Consider the following 18,523-nt stretch of genomic DNA (forward strand, 5'->3'; position numbering starts at 1 on the left):
CCGGGGGGGGGAGGGGGAAATCGGGGGAGGGGAGGGGGAGATCGGGGGAGGGGGAAATCGGGGGTGGGGGAAAATCAGGGGTCGGAGGGGGGAAATCGGGGGGGATGGAGGGAGGAAATCGGGGGGGAAGGAGGGGGAAATCGGGGGAGGGGAGGGGGAAATCGGGGGGGGGCGGGGGGAAATCGGGGGGGGGGCGGGGGGAAATCGGGGGGGTGGAGGGGGGAAATCGGGGGTGGTGGTGGAGGGGGGAAATCGGTGGTGGTGGAGGGTGGAAATCGGTGGGGGGTGGAAATCGGTGGGGGGGAGGGGTAAATGGGGGGGAGGGGGAAATGGGGGGAGGGGGAAATTGGGGGGGAGGGGGGAAATCGGGGGGGGGATGGGAGGGTGAAATCGGGGGGGATGGAGGGGGAAATCGGGGGGGATGGAGGGGGGAAATCGGGGGGGGATGGAGGGGGAAATCGGGGGGGGATGGAGGGGGGAAATCGGGGGGGTGGAGGGTGGAAATCGGGGGAGGGGAGGGGGAAATCGGGGGGGGCGGCGGAAATCGGGGGGTGGGGGGAAATTGGGGGGGTGGCGGGAAATGGGGGGGGCGGTGGGGGGAAATCGGGGGGGGGGCGGGGGGAAATCGGGGGGGGCGGGGGGAAATCGGGTGTGTGGAGGGGGAAATCGGGGGTGGTGGAGGAGGGGGGAAATCGGGGGTGGTGGTGGAGGGGGGAAATCGGTGGGGGGGAGGGGGAAATGGGGGGGAGGGGGAAATGGGGGGGAGGGGGAAATGGGGGGAGGGGGAAATGGGGGGGCAAATCAGGGGGGAATCGGGGGTTGGGTAGAGAGGGGAGGGGGAGGGTAGAGGGGGGAGGTTATCAAGGGGTGGCAATCGGGGAGGAGTCTCTCAGACCTGCAGTCACATGTTAATGGGAGCCGGTGCCGGGGGTGGAATGGATCCAGATCCAGATCCTCAAACCCCTGACCCCCGGCCACTGACCTCCCGGCCCCCAGTCCCCGCTCCCGGCCCTGGGCCGAGCCTCCTCCAGCTCCCAGCCTAAACCCTGAGCTCTTCTCTCACCCGCGGCTGGTCCTTAGTGATGGGGAAGAACCTCCTATTGAAGCTGTCCGCCACCAGCACGGCCTGGAGCGGCACCACCTGCTCAGCCTCCCCTTCAGTGCCGCGGCCCTCTCCGGGAGCCACTCGCCGGCCCACTTTCTGCTTCGCCGCCATCTTGCTGAGGGCAACTCGGGGGCCCCGCCCACTCTCTCTCTCTCTCTCTCTCTCTCCCCCAATGGCCCAGCGTGCTGCCGCCATCTTGGTGAGGGCGTGTCTCTAAACCCCGCCCCCTTTCGGCCGTTGGCCTCGGCCGTTGGCCCCGCCCTCTGCCGCCATGTCGGTAAAGGTGAGTCTCCCACTTCGCAAAACAAAAACAAAAATACCTGGAAAAGCTCAGCAGGTCTGGCAGCATCTGCGGAGAGGAACACAGTTAACGTTTCGAGTCCGTGTGACCCTTCAACAGAACTAAGTAAAAATAGAAGAGGTGAAATATAAGCTGGTTTAAGGGGGGGGGGGTGGGACAGGTAGAGCTGGATAGAGGGCCAGTGATAGGTGGAGATAACCAAAAGATGTCACAGACAAAAGGACAAAGAGGTGTTGAAGGTGGTGATATTATCTAAGGAATGTGCTAATTAAGGGTAGAAAGCAGGACGAGCAAGGTACAGATAGCCCTAGTGGGGGTGGGGTGAAGGGAAGGGATCGAAATAGGCTAAAAGGTAGAGATGAAACAATGGATGGAAATACATTTAAAAATAATGGAAATAGGTGGGAAAAGAAAAATCTATATAAATTATTGGAAAAAAGTGGGGGGGGGTCGGAAAGGGGGTGGGAATAGAGGAGAGAGTTCATGATCTAAAATTGTTGAACTCAATATTCAGTCTGGAAGGCTGTAAAGTGCCTAGTCGGAAGATGAGGTGCTGTTCCTCCAGTTTGCGTTGAGCTTCACTGGAACAATGCAGCAGGCCAAGGACGGACATGCGGGCATGAGAGCAGGGTGGAGTGTTGAAATGGCAAGCGACAGGGAGGTCTGGTTAATGCTTGCGGACAGACTGAAGCTGTTCCGCAAAGCGGTCACCCAGTCTGCGTTTGGTCTCTCCAATGTAGAGGAAACCGCATTGGGGGCAACGAATGCAGTAGACTAAGTTGAGGGAAGTGCAAGTGAAATGCTGCTTCACTTGAAAGGAGTGTTTGGGCCCTTGGACGGTGAGGAGAGGGGAAGTAAAGGGGCAGGTATTGCACCTTCTGCGGTTGCATGGGAAGGTGCCGTGGGAGGGGGTTGAGGTGTAGAGGGTGATGGAGGAGTGGACCAGGGTGTCCTGGAGGGAACGATCCAGCGGAATGCCGCTAGGGGTGGTGAAGGGAAGATGTGTTTGGTGGTGGCATCATGCTGGAGTTGGCGGAAATGGCGGAGGGTGATCCTTTGAATGCGGAGGCTGGTGGGGTGATAAGTGAGGACAAGGGGGGACCCTATCATGTTTCTGGGAGGGAGAAGAAGGTGTGAGGGCGGATGCACGGGAGATGGGCCGGACACGGTTGAGGGCCCTGTCAACGACCGTGGGTGGAAAACCTCGGTTAAGGAAGAAGGAGGACATGTCAGAGGAACTGTTTTTGAAAGTGGCATCATCAGAACAGATGCGACGAAGGCGAAGGAATTGAGAGAATGGGATGGAGTCCTTACAGGAAGCTGGGTGTGAGGAGCTGTAGTCGAGGTAGCTGTGGGAGTCGGTAGGCTTGTAATGGATATTGGTGGACAGTCTATCACCAGAAATTGAGACAGAGAGGTCAAGGAAGGGAAGGGAAGTGTCAGAATGGACCATGTGAAAATGATGGAGGGGTGGAAATTGGAAGCAAAATTAATAAATTTTTCCAGGTCCAGACAAGAGCATGAAGCAGCACCGAAGTAATCATCGATGTACCGGAGAAAGAGTTGTGGGAGGGGGCCGGAGTAGGACTGGAACGAGGAATGTTCCACATACCCCATAAAGGGACAGGCATAGCTGGGGCCCATGCGGGTACCCATAGCCACACCTTTTATTTGGAGGAAGTGAGAGGAGTTTAAGGAGAAATTGTTCAGTGTGAGAACAATTTCAGCCAGACGGAGGAGAGTAGTGAGGGATGGGGATTGTTCGGGCCTCTGTTCGAGGAAGAAGCGGAGACCCATCAGACCATCCCGGTGGGGGATGGAGGTGTAGAGGGTTTGGACGTCCATGGTGAAGAGGAGGTGGTTGGGGCCAGGGAACTGGAAATTATTGATATGATGTAGGGTGTCAGAGGAATCACGGAGGTAGGTGGGAAGGGAGTGGACAAGGGGAGAGAGAATGGAGTCAAGATAGCAAGAAATGAGTTCCGTGGGGCAGGAACAGGCTGACACGATCGGTCTGCCGGGACAGTCCTGTTTGTGGATTTTGGGTAGGAGGTAGAAGCGGGCCGTCCGAGGTTGGGAGACTATCAGGTTGGAAGCTGTGGGAGGAAGATCTCCAGAGGAGATGTGGTCAGTAACAGTCCTGGAAACAATGGCTTGATGTTCAGTGGTGGGGTCATGGTCCAGGGAGAGGTAGGAGGAAGTGTCTGCGAGTTGATGCTCAGCCTCTGCGAGGTAGAGGTCAGTGCACCAGACAACAACAGCACCACCCTTGTCAGCAGGTTTGATGACAATATCAGGGTTAGACCTGAGAGAAAGACAGGTTAGAGTGGGTGAGAGGAGAAGAGAAATTGAAGCGACTAATGTCACGCCGACAGTTCTCAATGAAAAGATCAAGAGAAGGTAAGAATCCAGAGGGAGGGGTCCAGGTGGAGGGAGAATATTGGAGGTGGGTAAAAGGATCCGTTGAACGGGGAGAGGACTCCTGCCCAAAGAAGTGAGCACGGAGACGAAGGCAGCGGAAGAAGAGTTCAGCATCGTGCCGAGCCCGAAATTCATTGAGATGAGGGCGTAAGGGTATGAAATTAAGTCCTTTGCTGAGCACTGAACGTTCAGCGTCAGAGAGGGGAAGGTCAGGGGGTATGGTGAATACACGGCCGGGGCTGGGATTGGAAGACGGGATGGGAACAGAGGGACAGGCAGGGGTGGAGGGTCCTGGATGGGTGTTGGTGTTGATGAGTTGTTGGAGTTTGCGTTCCTTTGCACCTGAAAGAAAGAGACAAAGTTTCTTGTTGAGGCGCCGGATGAGACAAAGAATAAAATGAAACTGGGGGCACACGCAACTTTGAAAAAGGGTGCGGCGGTGTTGCTGGAGGGAGAGGTCGAGTGTGTTCATATGGCGGCGCATGGCACTGAGTGTGGATCTCAGAATGCGACGGGAATAGCAGTCCAAGGAGCGTTGTATGTCCCGGAGATACCTGTAATCCTGGGTGGGTTCGAAACATGAGGGATGGAACTCCCAACTCTCCAACTTCACACTCGCCGTCATTAGCCTGCACGCCGCCGCCATCTTTGTAAAGGAGAACGGACGGAAGGCTGGGTAGACCAAAGCGCAACCGCCCCACCATTTCAATACGTGCCGGCACATCGCCAAGCCCCAAGGACAGCGGGTCGGATTTGTGACTTCCAACAACAAGTTAAGGAAAGATAAAATGCTGGAAATACACAGCAGGTCGATCATCATATTGGAAATTGAAAAGACAGATTAACACTTTGATTTTGTATCCTTTATCAGCACCCTCTGTCTTTTCTCTTACACTTCAGGATCATCTTCAATCTACAAGAAACAGCTTGCATTTATATAGCACCTTTAACATAGTCAAAGATCCCAAGGCACTTCACAGGTGCACTGTTATCTTTCAGAGGATGTGGGCGTAGCTGAAAAGGCCAGCATTTGTTGTCCATCCCTAATTGCTCTTGAATTTCGTGGCTTGCTCAGCCATTTCCAAGGTAAGGGTCACATGCAGGCCAGACCAGGTAAGGATGGTAAATTTCCTTTCCTAAAGGACCAGATGGGTTTTTACAATTGATGATAGTTTACTGATGGCTAGCTTTATATTCCAGATCGATTAATTGAACATAAATTCCATCCGTTGTGGTGGGATTTGAACCCTTGTCCCCACAGCATTAGCCTGTGCCTCTGGATTGCCACTGCACCAATTAGCAAAATTTGACAGCAAGCTATATTAAGACAGGTGGCTAACGGCTTGGTCAAAAAGATAGGTTTTAAAGAGCATCTTAAAGAAGGTGAGATTGAAATTGGAGAAGTTTTGTGAGGGAATTCCAGAGTTTTTAGGGCAGAGGCAGCGGAAGGCACCGCTGTCCCCACAGTGGAGCAATGGGACTGGGGGATGAGCAAGGGGTCAGAATTGGAGCAGCGCAGAGATCTCAGACGGTTCTGTGGCGGGAGGTGATTACAGAGATAGGGAGAGGCAAGCATGGAAGAATTTGCAAACGAGGTTAATGCGCAGTACAGCTTAATTTTTAAAAAAAAGGCACAGAGAAAATTTGAGGCCCCTCTGCATCCTCACATAATTTGTCCCACTGACCCGTGACGGTACAATGCCAGGTACGTAAGCCACAAGTCCCAATGACTGGCGGATCATATCAAACAGCATGTCCCTTCAGCTGTTCGCAATAGGCAGAGTACTGACTGTAGTCAACCAACCTGTGTTTGCGAAACTCTGAACATAATGTCTAACATTAGATGTGATTCTGCGATTTGACAGCACTTGCTGAACAATCCTGAGTGTGCTAAGAATTACATTAACAACCAATCAGTTGGGCTCAAAATGTAGCTCACTAATGCTTGCTGGAAGCTATATATATTCATATGCAGGGACCTGTCTACCGCAGGCAAAAGGAACATGTCCGGACATTGCACCCTTTTTGGATAAACAAAATCATGGAGGACAATAGCTCACTGGTGAATTCGCCATGGCAACATCTTGACCAATCAGAGCCGCTTGCCAACCAATCAGCACCCCTATTCTCATTCAGTATAAATTGTTGCTCCCTTTGAAATTTGGCTTTCTTGCATCTGTCCTGATGCGTGCAAAATGCAAATCTTCATCAGCTTATCTCTCTTTTCAGCAAGAATTCTAAATGTTGGTAATCAGAGGGACTTTGGTATCCTTGCATACAAATCACCAAAAGTTAACAACAAGCAAACAATTATGAAGGTTACATTGACACTACGTTAGGTAAAAGATAGAAATCCAAAGAGTAGTAGTAAACAGCTTGATGTATATTAATGACATTGGGTATACAGGCCTTATTTTCAAAGGTTACAGATGACACAAAACTCTGAAAAACATTGAACAGTGAGGAGGATGTACCACTATGGGTGTACCTGCATCACATGGACTGCAGCGGTTCAAGAAGGAGGCTCACCACCACCTCTCCGAGGCAAACAGGGATGGGCAATAAATGTTCACATCCCATGAATGAATAAAAAAATAATGAATTTTCAAGCCAACCTTTTTAATTCCCTGTGCCAACAAATAAAGGAAATAAAACTGGAATGTGGAATACATTTGCTGGATTGGGGGTATCAGTGTTTGACACACAGTTTGCAATTCTGCCTCCCTGGTGCCAGGGTCAAGGACCGGCTGCAGGACATTCCGAAGGGGGTGGGTGAACAGCCAGAGCTTGTGGTCCATATCGGTACCAACGACATAGGTAAAAAGAGGGATGAGGTCTGAAAACAGAATATAGGGAGCTAGGAAATAAATTAAAAAGCAGGACCTCAAAGGTAGTAATCTTAAGATTACTCCCAGTGCCATGTGCTAGCGAGATCAGTAATAGGAGAATAGACCAGATGAATGCATTGGCAGGAGAGATGATGTAGGAGGGAGGGAATTAGATTCCTGAGGCTTTGGGACCGATTCTGGGGAAGATGGAACCTGTACAAGCTGGACGGGTTGCACCCCAGCAGGACTAGGGCCAGTAGCCTTGCAGGGGTATCTGCTAGTATTTTGGGGGAGGGTTTAAACTAGATTGGCAGGGGGATGGGAACCTGAGCAGAGAAACACAAGTGTGGAAACAAAGATAGGAATGAAAGACAGAAAAGTAGAAAGCAAAAGTGGAAGGCAGAAGAAACAAAAGCTAGCCGCAAATGGGACCATAGTACGAAAAAATTGTGTAAAAATGTTAAAAAGACAAGCCTAAAGGCACAGAGCATTCGCAGTAAGGTGGACAAATTAACAGCGCAAATAGATGTAAATGGGTACGATATGATTGCGATTATGGAGATTTGGCTGCAGGGTGATCAAGGCTGGGAACTGAATATCCAAGGGGACTTGATATTGAGGACAGACGGCAAAAGGGAAAAGGAGGTGGGGTGGCGTTATTAGTTAAATCAGTGAAATCAGTGCGACAGTCAGAGGATATTGGCTCAGAAAGTCTAGATGTAGAATCAGTCTGGGTGACGCTAAGGGGCAACAAAGGTGGAAAACATTAGTGGGATTTGTCTATAGGCCTCCAAACAGTAGTGATAAGGTAGGGGATGGCATTAAACAGGAAATTAGAGATGCATGTAACAAGGGTGCTACAGTAATCATGGGTGACTTTAATCTACATATAAACTGGGCAAACCAAATTAGCAACAATACTGTGGCGGATGAATTCCTGGAGTGTGTCAAGATAGGTTTTTAGACCAATATGTTGAGGAACCGAGTAGTGAACAGGCTATCCTAGATTTGGTATTGTGCAATGAGAAGGGTTTAATTAATAACTGTGTTGTGTGGGGTCCTTTAGGGAACAGTTACCATAACATGATAGAATTCTTCATTAGGATGGAAAGTAAAGGAGCCCGATCTGAAACTAGAGTCCTAAATCTAAACAAAGGAATCTATGAAGGAATGAGGCGTACGTTGGCCAAGATAGATTGGGGAACTTCATTAAAAGGCATGACGGGGATTAGACAATGGCTAATATTTAAGTAACGAACGTATGCATTGCAGCAGTTATACATTCCTTTCTGGCACAAAAACACAACAGGAAAAGTGGCCCAACCACGGCTAACAAAAGAAATGAAAGCTAGTATTAGATCCAAAGAGGAGTCATATAAAGTTGCTGGAAAAAGTAGCAAGCCTGAGGATTGGGAGCAGTTTAGAATTCAGCAAAGGAGGACCAAGAGATTGATTAAGAGGGGAAAAATTGAGTATGAGTGTAAACTTGCAAGAAACGTAAAAGCGGACTGTAAAAGCTTCTAAAAGTATGTAAGAAGAAAAAGATTAGTGAAGACAAATGTAGGTCCCTTACAGTCAGAAAAGGGGGAATGTGTAATAGAGAACAAGCAATTTAAGGATGTAAATGCATTGGAGGTGGTTCAAAGGAGGTTTACTAGACTGATACCTGGAATGAGTGGGTTATCTTATGAGGATACGCTGTACTGGCTAGGCTTGTTTCACTGGAGTTTAGAAGAGTGAGGGGTGACTTGATTGAAGTATATAAGATCCTGAATGGTCTTGAGAAGGTGGATGTGGAAAGGATATTACCTCTTGTGGGTGAGTCCAGTACTAGGGGGCACTGTTTTAAAATTAGGGTCACCCTTAAAGGACAGAGATGAGATGAATTTTTTTTTTCTCTTTTGAACTCTCAGCCTCAGAAAATGGTGGAAGGGTGTTATTGAATATTTTTAAGGTAGAGGTAGATAGATTCTTGTTAGGCAAGGGAATCAAAGGTTATTGGAGGTAGATGGGAATGTGGAACTCGAAACACAAACAGATCAGCCAAGATCTTATTGAATGGCACAGCGGGCTCGAGGGGCAGAATGGCCTATATCTGCACCTATTTCATATGTTCATATGTGGGAAATGCAGAGCAATTAAACAACTACTTTAGTTCTGTCTTCACAGAGGAAGACACCAGTAACTTCCCAGAAATACTAGGGAACCAAGGGTCTAGTGAGAAGGAGGAATTGAAGGAAATTAGTATTACTAAAAAAAAGTGCTGGAGAAATTAATGGGACTGAAAGCCGATAAATCCCCAGAGCCCGATAATCTACATCCCAGGGTAGTAAAGGAGATGGCCATGGAAATAGTGGATGTGTTGGTTGTCATCTTCCAAAATTCTATAGATTCTGGAACAGTCCCGACAGATTGGAGGGTGGCAAATGTAACCCCACTATTTTAAAAAAGAAAGGAGGGAGAAAGCAGCGAATTATAAACCGGTTAGCCTAACATCAGTAGTAGGGAAAATGCTAGAGTCTATTATAAAGGATGTGATAACAGGACACTTAGAAAATATCAATGGGACTAGACAAAGTCAACATGGATTTATGAAAGGGAAATCATGTTTGACAAACCTACTGGAGTTTTTTGAGGATGTATCTATGAGGATAGATAAGGGAGAGTCATTGGATGTGTATTTGGATTTTCAGAAAGCTTTTGATAAAGTCCCACACATGGGATTGGGGGCAATATATTGGCATGGATTAAGAATTGGTTGGCAGACAGGGACAGAGAGTACGAATAAATGGGTCTTTTTTGGAGTGGCAGGTGGTGACTAGTGGGGTACCGTAAGGATCAGAGCTTGAGCCTCAGCTATTCACAATATGTATCCATGATTTGGATGAAAGAACCGAATGTAATATTTCCAAGTTTGCTGGCAACACGAAACTTGGTGGGAATGTAAGCGATGAGGAGGGTGTTAAGAGGCTTCAAGGCGATTTAGACAGGTTGAATGATTGGGCAATACATGGCTGATGCTGTATAACGTCAATAAGTGTGAAGTTATCCACTTCGGTTGGAAAAACAGACTGGCAGAGTATTATTTAAATGGTGATAGATTGGGAAATGTTGATGTACGAAGGGTCCTGGGTGTCCTTGTACACCAATCACTGAAAGCAAGCATACAGGTGCAGCAAGCAGTTAAGAAGGCAAATAGTATGTTGGCCTTCATTGCGAGAAGACTTGAGTACAGGAGTAAGGATGTCTTACTGCCGCTATACAGGGCCTTGGCGAGACCACATCAGGAGTATTGTGTGCAGTTTTAGTTTCCTTACCCAAGAAAGGATACGCTTGCCATAGAGGGAGTGCAGTGAAGGTTCACCATACTAATTCCTGGAATGGCAGGATTGTCGTATGAGGAGAGATTGGGCCAACTAGGCCTGTATTCGCTGCAGTTTAGATGAATGAGAGGGGATCTCATACATATAAAATTCTGACAGGGATGGACGGAGTGGATGCAGGGATGATGTTTCCTTTGGCTGGGGGGTCTAGAACAAGGGGCCACAGTCTTAGGATATGGGGTAGACCATTTAAGACTGAGATGAGGAGAAACCTCTTCACTCAGAGGATGGTGAACCTATGGAATTCTCTACCACAGAAGGCTGTGGAGGCCGGGTCACTGAATATATTTAAGAAGGAAATAGATAGATATCTGATGAAATGCATCAAGGGGCATGAGGAGAGAGTGGGGGTATGGTGTTGAGATAGAGGATCAGCCATGATCATATTGAATGATGGAGCAGGCATGAAGGGCCAAATGACCTACTCCTGCTCCTTTTTTCTATGTTTCTATATCATATATATTGTCATTTCCTGTTTCAGCCAATAAAAGCACAAATTGTACAGAGAAAACTTCTTATGATTCTGGACTAGCAACCGCACCCCCCTACCCCAACAAGTTCTTGGTACGATCCAGTTAGGGACCAGTAACCTTTTGTTTAAAGTAGACAAAGTTTGAGATTCAAGACACTTGCTAAGAGAATAAAGCCACAAGATTCCACGGATTTTGAACAAACAAAATAAACTTTACTCTGCAAAGTTCGAAAAGTAAAACAATCTACAATATATATAGCCCCAGCCACAGTGTTGGAAAATGTTCACTGATCTCACATGAATGGTCAAGGTCAGTGAATACATTTTCAAATGCCATCTCTTACCCACTGCATCATCAACCTCACACTTTTTCCCCCCAAAATATACTTTATTCATAAAATTTGTAGAAGTACATTCCAAATATTTCAAATTGAATATTACAGAAAGTGCAGTAAAATTCAACTTTTCTCTGCGCAGTATTTTCCTCTCTGGGGTGCCTCAATATAATTGCAATACTCTTGATATTTACAATACGATATACTGTGAAAACTGACCTATCCGAATCTACTTTGTTTTGGACTGATGCTGAACAGCTAAATCTGATTCTTGCACATCATCACCCACCTCGCCATTTAAAACTCAAGGAATTTTGCTTTTCGCAAATGTTTGGAAAGTAACCTCCTGTTGGACTGTTGCTTTTGTGTTTAATTAGAGTTGAAGTACTTGCAATTTCTGGAATGCTTTTTTAAAATTAATTTAAGTTAAACCAACCTCTCAGACTGCTCATTGTGCCACATCATTATCGCTCACCCATCAACAGTCTCTAACAATCAGACTTATGCCTAACATTCAGGTGTTTAACCTCACCCCCTATCTTTACCACTGCTTCAAGACTCACACCCACATCTTGCAACTTCCACGTACTTCCAGCTATTCAGCTATGACAGGTGCATCACTCAAACCCATTGCAACACACTTACTGGCACTCTTCACTTTCTCTAACAGAGCAAGGTGGGACATAACAGGAGGGAGCAATAAAGAACAGGTGGACACAGGCATAGTTGAACATCCTCAACCCCTTGGAGGAGACGCTTCTCTAAATTATTCTTATGGCCACCGCCGAGGCTGTTGTAATTGGTGTCATCTGAAACTGCACAGTGTGATGGTATGTTCCTCTCTTATGCATATTCTCAAATCTCGGATCTCTCTTCAGTCTTCAGCTGTCTAGACTCTAAGCTCTGGAATTCCCTCACTAAACATCTCTCTCTCTCTCTTTCTCCTGCTTTCAAACTCCTTAAAACCACCTCTTCAATCAAATGTTTGGTCACCTGTCCGAATGCTTCCTTGGCTGCATTTATTTGTGCTGCAACACTAGGGGGAGCACTTCTTGCAAGTGTGCAGAGGCGGTGTCAGCTAGCTGCAGAAAGTGAGAGGTGCTTTTGAATTCAGCTGGTGTCTCGTAGCTCATTTTATCATTTGAAACTAGACAGACAGCCTCAATTACATTTTGAGATGCAAACCGAAACTTGTCCTCGGGGAGCAAATTAAAACAGAATCATGTTGGGACTGATGTTGCCCAAGATGTTCTGTTCATTTGCTAGTCATTAAAATTCTCATCAGAAATACATTGGGATATTGCTTTTTTAACAGGACTTTTTGAAGATTCTATCAAAAAGACTTTAAGAAGCATCTTTGCATTATTTAATAATATTTACTATTTTCTACAAATGAATGTATTCTTTGGGAGCTGTGCTTTCTCGGGAAGGCACTGTTCACTCTATAATTCTTGTAACCGCAACAGTGGCCCTTATTCACCACAATTGTTCAGTGTTTTGAATATAAATAAAAATAAATAAATTAAAAGCTCATCCCTCAATGTGGGGGCTTGATGCGCCCCTGGGATTAAGTGCCTATCAAATGAGATAAAAGCAAAATACTGTGGATGCCGGAAATTTGAAACAAAAACAGAAAATGCTGGAAAAACTCAGCAGGCCTGACAGCATCTGTGGAGAGAGAAACAGCGTTAATGTTTTGAGTCCATATGACTCTTCTGTTTCCCTCTCCACAGGTGCTGCTAAACCTTCTGAGTTTTTCTGACATTTTCTGATTATCTAGCCATTTATCTCATTGCTGTTTGTGAGGTCTTGCTGTGTGCAAATTGATTGCTGTTTTGCCATTTACCTGTCTTGGTTCCATATCTGTTAATATACTTGTTTAACAAAAATCTACCTCCGGTTGGAAATTTTGAATAGACCCCTATGTTGGAACAGCATTTTCGGGGTGAGTTCCCGATTTCTGCTTTTGCTTTAGTTGTGTCAGCATCACAGACTAATATCCATGTTCCACCAACATTTATGTGGGTAGCGCTAGCTAAACCAGACATGATCTACTAAAATGGTAGTCCTGATAATAAAAACTTTTAAATGGAAATACTGTAAAGATCTTCACCACTCAATGTGTGAAGAAATGCTCCCTGACATCATCCCTGAAAGGCCTGGCTCCAAATCTGAAGTTCGGACGCCTTGTTCCAAACTCCCCCCAGCAGAGGAAATAGTTTCTCTCTATCGACACTGTCAACTTCTTTAATCACCTTCAACATCTTAATTAGATCACCCCATTATATCTTTTATATTGAGGGGACTACAGGCCTGTCTTCAAAATTTAACCTCTTTAGCACTGGTATCATTCTGGTGAATCTGCATTGCCTCAAAAGCCTTTCTGAGGTGTGGTGGCCAGACTGAACACTTCACATGGTCTCGGTGCTTCCTCCCCACTCCCCGGCAAACAGTCTTCCTCTGCTGAGTGGTAATCAAGGGAGAGCAGATTGTTTCCCCTTTACAGAACCCACCCCATTTTTGTATCATTGGATTTGTGTCCAAGATGGTGAAAATCTACACTCTTATTGGGTTTGAGACATGAGGGGGTTCACAAGTATAGACATCCATCAGTACAGGGAGTTTGGCCTGAGTTTCTCTTTCTCCCTCCCCAGACTCAGTTTGGGATGGGATGGTCACTGAAGTCCTTTGTACCTCTTCTGCGAATGTACCCGAATGAGATCAGTTAATTATAGACTGCAAATGGGGGTTGATGATGAGGACCAGAGTATTAAGCATAGAGCCTCGATTGTCAAGGAGACAAGGTCTGTCAGTGAGGACTGAGGTAAGGGTGATCAGAACTTAGTGTGGGACAAGATAGGTGCAGCAGGGTTCTGGACAAGTTGCAGCCTGTGAAATGAGGAGGATCGACAGCCATTAGGAAGGTACAGGTGGAAAATTAAAGTGGGTCTTCTGGGCCTTGTACTACCCCAGAAAATGCATTTACCAACTTGGCCTGATAGGGAGTACGCATGTAGACTCATTGGTCAGGATTTTGGAAACTTCTGCCTGAAGTCAACGGACCTTTTGGCTGGTTCGTCATATTTTCTGTCCGGCCACAATGATTCCTGCGGCAGGAGGGACTGGAAAATCCCACCCATGGAGATGAGCCTAGAGCTGACCCTCATTCAACTCCACAGCCAATGAATCGCTTTTGTAGTCCAGTCATTGTTGTAATATAGGAAACACAGCAACCAATTTACACACAGCAAACTCCCACAAACAGCAATGGGATACATGATCAGATGGCAATTGAGAGATAAATATTGATCAGAGTATACAGAGAAGAATTCCCCAGCTCATCTTCAAATCCAGCGGAGAGGGAAGACAGGAGCTTCAATTTAAGGTCGCATCTGAAAGATGGCACCTCCCAACAGTGCAGCACTCCCTCAGTACCACATTGGAGTGTCAACATAAATGTATTGAAGTCACTGAAGGATGGGGGGGTGGGGGGTACTTGAACCCACACCATCTGACTCTAAAGCAAGAGTGTCACCACTGAGCTGAGACTGAGGCTTCATATTGGTAGGTACTGACATCTAAGGGATTGCCTCTAAATTATACATTCAACCTAATATCAAACTGAAATGAGGGAACATCAATAAATGTTCAAAATTTATTACTGCACCCAAATTTTCCACTGCACATTCACACTTCTACAGAGTTGAATATTAATGACCCAGCTTTTAACAATGCAATCATCAAGACTGAAGAGGAACACAGGAAATCTCACCAGAGAAACAGGAGTGAAAGGGTTAATGATCTAGCGGTTAATTGGACAGAGCTGGTCCAGTAACCATGGGGATGCCCAGGGCGGTGCTATAAAATGTGCCTTTGAGCTGTTGATGCTGTTTGTAAGGAATGGCTCTTGACAGCACACTGGCCTCAGCTACAGGACTCATCGCAGCTCCTTCCTCAGCTCCATAATGTTCATCTGTCTGTTTCAGGGTAAGAACTCACGTCTGTTGAAACACATGAATATTTCCATTGAAACAAGAAAGACTAGGAGGAGATTTAATAGAAGTTTTACAAAAAAATAATTGAAGGGTTTTCTTCAGTAGAGTGAATAAGGACAGGCGATTTCCTTCAGTTGGAGAATCAGCGATGAATCGGTTTAAGATTATAGTAAGAGTAAGGTTATGAGGAGAGAGCGGGGCAATGGAGTTAGTTTGGGATTGATACTGGGCTATGGGGGAGACTTGGGCAGTGGGATTAGTTTTGGATTGATACTGGGCTATGGGGAGAGAACAGCCAGTGAGATTAGTTTTGGATTGATACTGGGCTATGAGGAGAGAGCCATCAGTGAAATTAACTTGGGATTGATACAGGGCAATGGTGAGAGAGCAGCCAGTGAGATTAGTTTGGGATTGATACTGGGCTATGAGGAGAGAGCAATCAGTGAAATTAGTTTGGGATTGATACAGGACAATGGGGAAAGAGCAGCCAGAGAGATTAGTTTGCAATTGATATAGGGCTATGAGGAGAGGTGGCAGTGAGATTAGTTTGGAATTGATATCGGGTAATGGGGAGAGGGGGCAGTGAGATTAGTTTGGGATTGATACAGGGCTATGGGGAGAGGTGGCAGTGAGATTAGTTTGGAATTGATATCGGGTAATGGGGAGAGGGGGCAGTGAGATTAGTTTGGAATTGATATCGGGTAATGGGGAGAGGTGGCAGTGAGATTAGTTTGGGATTGATACAGGGCTATGGGGAGAGGGGGCAGTGAGATTAGTTTGGAATTGATATCGGGTAATGGGGAGAGGGGGCAGTGAGATTAGTTTGGAATTGATATCGGGTAATGGGGAGAGGGGGCAGTGAGATTAGTTTGGAATTGATATCGGGTAATGGGGAGAGGGGGCAGTGAGATTAGTTTGGGATTGATACAGAGCAATGGGGAGAGATCAGACAGTGAGATTAGCTTGGAATTGATACAGGGCTATGGGGAGAGGGGGCAGTGAGATTAGTTTGGAATTGATATCGGGTAATGGGGAGAGGGGGCAGTGAGATTAGTTTGGGATTGATACAGAGCTATGGGGAGAGATCAGACAGTGACATTAGCTTGGAATTGATACAGGGCTATGGGGAGAGGGGACAGTGAGATTAGTTTGGGATTGATAATGTATTTACTCTTCTCAAAATAGTGCCATAGGATCTTACATGTTTACCTGAGATAGCAGACAGGGTCTCAGTTCAACATTTCATCAACAGCTGTCGGCACATTACGTTCAGTACTGCCCTGGAGTGTCAGCCTAGATTTTGTATTCAAGTCCTGCTTGAAACTTGAACCAGGACTTGAACCTGCTATCTTCTGACGCAGAGGTGAGATGCTATCCACTGAACCATAGTTGACACATGAAGCTGCAGCAGCTGCAGGAACCCCTCACTATTCTGTTCATACAGTTTTCTTCATCTGTGAATGTCTGAGAGTATGAACACTTTAACTAACAGAATGCATGATCTCAGCTCTTACTGCTGTCTCCAGCTTGCAGCAAGTTACTTCGTGGCAGTCAGGCTCAGTGGGTAGCCCTCTCGCACTTTGAGTCAGGTGTCAATCCTAGAGATTTGAGCACATGATCATGGCTATATGAATGGTGACCATTTCTACCATCAATTCGCTCACACACCACACCAGGCAAGATGATGTGTAGTTGAGAAACTATGAGGGAATATAAGTTTTTATAAAATCATTGAATCTTTTTTAATTTTTATTCATTCACGGGATATGGGCTTCACTGTCTGGGCCAGCATTTATTGTCCATCCCTAGTTGCCCTTGAGAAGGTGGTGAGTGCAGAATTCATTCAGCCTCTGCTAGCTCTTTGAAAGAGTTATCTAGTCATCCACCATCTTCAAGTTCATCTACACATCATCCTGATTTGGAAATATATCGCTGTTCCTTCACTAATGCTGGGTCAAAATCCTGGAACTCGCTCCCTAACAGCACTGTGGGTGTGCCTACACCATAGGGACTGCAGCGGTTCATGAAGGCAACGCACCCTCACCTTCTCAAGGGCAATTAGGGATGGGCAATAAACTCTGATCTAGCCAGCGATGCCCACATCTCACAAACGAATAAGTTTTTAAAAGTTTGTGTACAAGATTATGAGGGGCATGGACAGGGTGGATAGGGAGCAGCTGTTCCCCTTAGTTGAAGGGTCAATCACGAGGGGACACAAGTTCAAGGTGAGGGGCAGGAGGTTTAGGGGGGATGTGAGGAAAAACCTTTTTACCCAGAGGGTGGAGACGGTCTGGAGTGCACTGCCTGGGAGGGTGGTGGAGGCAGGTTGCCTCACATCCTTTAAAAAGTACCTGGATGAGCACTTGGCACATCATAACATTCAAGGCTATGGTCCAGGTGCTGGTAAATGGGATTAGGTAGGTAGGTCAGGTGTTTCTCACATGTCAGTGCAGACTCGATGGGCCGAAGAGCCTCTTATGCACTGTGATTCTGTTAGCCTATTGTCCCCATAGCCCTGCAAATTTTTATGTTTCAACCATTTATCCAATGTCTTTTTGAATGCTACCATTGAATCTGCTTCCAAGGTTGTGAATCTTAAAATTCTGTACTGCAGAGAGATGTGAATGTTCAGTCATTGAGTATATTCAAGGGAGAGGTCGATAGATTTTTTTCTCACTAGGAGATCCAAGGTGTAGGAATTTAGGGTGGGAAAGCGGAGTTCAGTTAGAAGATCAGCCATGATTTTGCTGAAGGGTGGAGCAGAATTAAAGGGCCGAATGGCCTACCCCTGTTTCTATTTCTCATGTTCACCAATCTCTCAAGGTAGCCCAATCCAGATTAATTCACTGCATAAATAAACGTTCTCCTCATCTTCTCTCTGGTTCTTCTGTGCGTCAGAGAAGTTGATGTAAAATCACTTTAGCTTCTTTTCGCTTCCAGGTTACTATTCCCACCTCAGCCTCTCTGACTCAGATGGGGCACTGTTTATAAAGACGTTCACTGAAGTTTTTGAAAATAGAGTAATTCTCCCATGAAGAATTTCAGTCAACCCTTGGACATCAGCATCACCATCAATCCCCACGCGATATTGGGCCTGGTATGGAGACATTCTTACACTTTGAAGAGACTTTGGCTAAAGTTTTCAGATGTTAAATTTTTATGATTCTCATTTCACTTTTACTCCAAGGATGAGAAACAGGAAACTCTGACAACCTACCCCTGGATGTACAAGTAAGTGACTGAAGCTTACGGCAAAGTTAACTCTTTTTTTTCCCTCCACAGATGCTGTTAGACCGGCTAAGTTTTTCCAGCATTTTCTGTTTTTGTTTCAGGTAAGTGATTGAGTTTGGTTGAAGAATGAAAGGCTTGCACTTACATAGCGCCTTTCATGGCCTCAAGACACCCCAAAGTGTTTAATAGCCGGTTAAGTAACTTTTGACTGTCGTAATGCAGCCAATTAGTTCACAGCAAGCTCCCACAAACAACAACATGATAATCACCAGATAACCTATGATTTTCTTAGTGATGTTTGTTGAGGGATGAGCATGCTTGCTTCTGAATCTGAATGTTGAGGGTTCTCCAGGATCTTGAGTACATAATCCAGGCTGACATTCCTAGTGCTGTTCTGAGGTGGTGGCTTCACGATGAGATGTTAAACTGAGGCTCCTCTCTTCCCTCATGTG

General features: G+C 46.3%; 1 protein-coding gene and 1 long non-coding RNA gene across 2 annotated transcripts in view; both read right to left on the bottom strand.

Moving 5' to 3' along the window:
• Positions 1–1,235, bottom strand: part of eif2b5 (eukaryotic translation initiation factor 2B, subunit 5 epsilon) — a 57,672-nt gene extending 56,437 nt beyond the window's left edge. The window contains exon 1 of the mRNA XM_078564362.1: positions 1,064–1,235. Within this exon, the coding sequence (XP_078420488.1) occupies positions 1,064–1,216 (153 nt within the window). The 5' untranslated portion in view covers positions 1,217–1,235. The remainder of the gene's footprint in view (positions 1–1,063) is intronic.
• Positions 1–18,523, bottom strand: part of LOC144694029 (uncharacterized) — a 406,257-nt gene that overhangs the window by 62,855 nt on the left and 324,879 nt on the right. The gene's annotated exons all lie outside the window — the stretch shown is intronic.

This window comes from Cetorhinus maximus, chromosome 19 (genome assembly GCF_964194155.1).
Source record: "Cetorhinus maximus chromosome 19, sCetMax3.hap1.1, whole genome shotgun sequence".
Taxonomy (NCBI): Eukaryota; Metazoa; Chordata; class Chondrichthyes; order Lamniformes; family Cetorhinidae; genus Cetorhinus; species Cetorhinus maximus.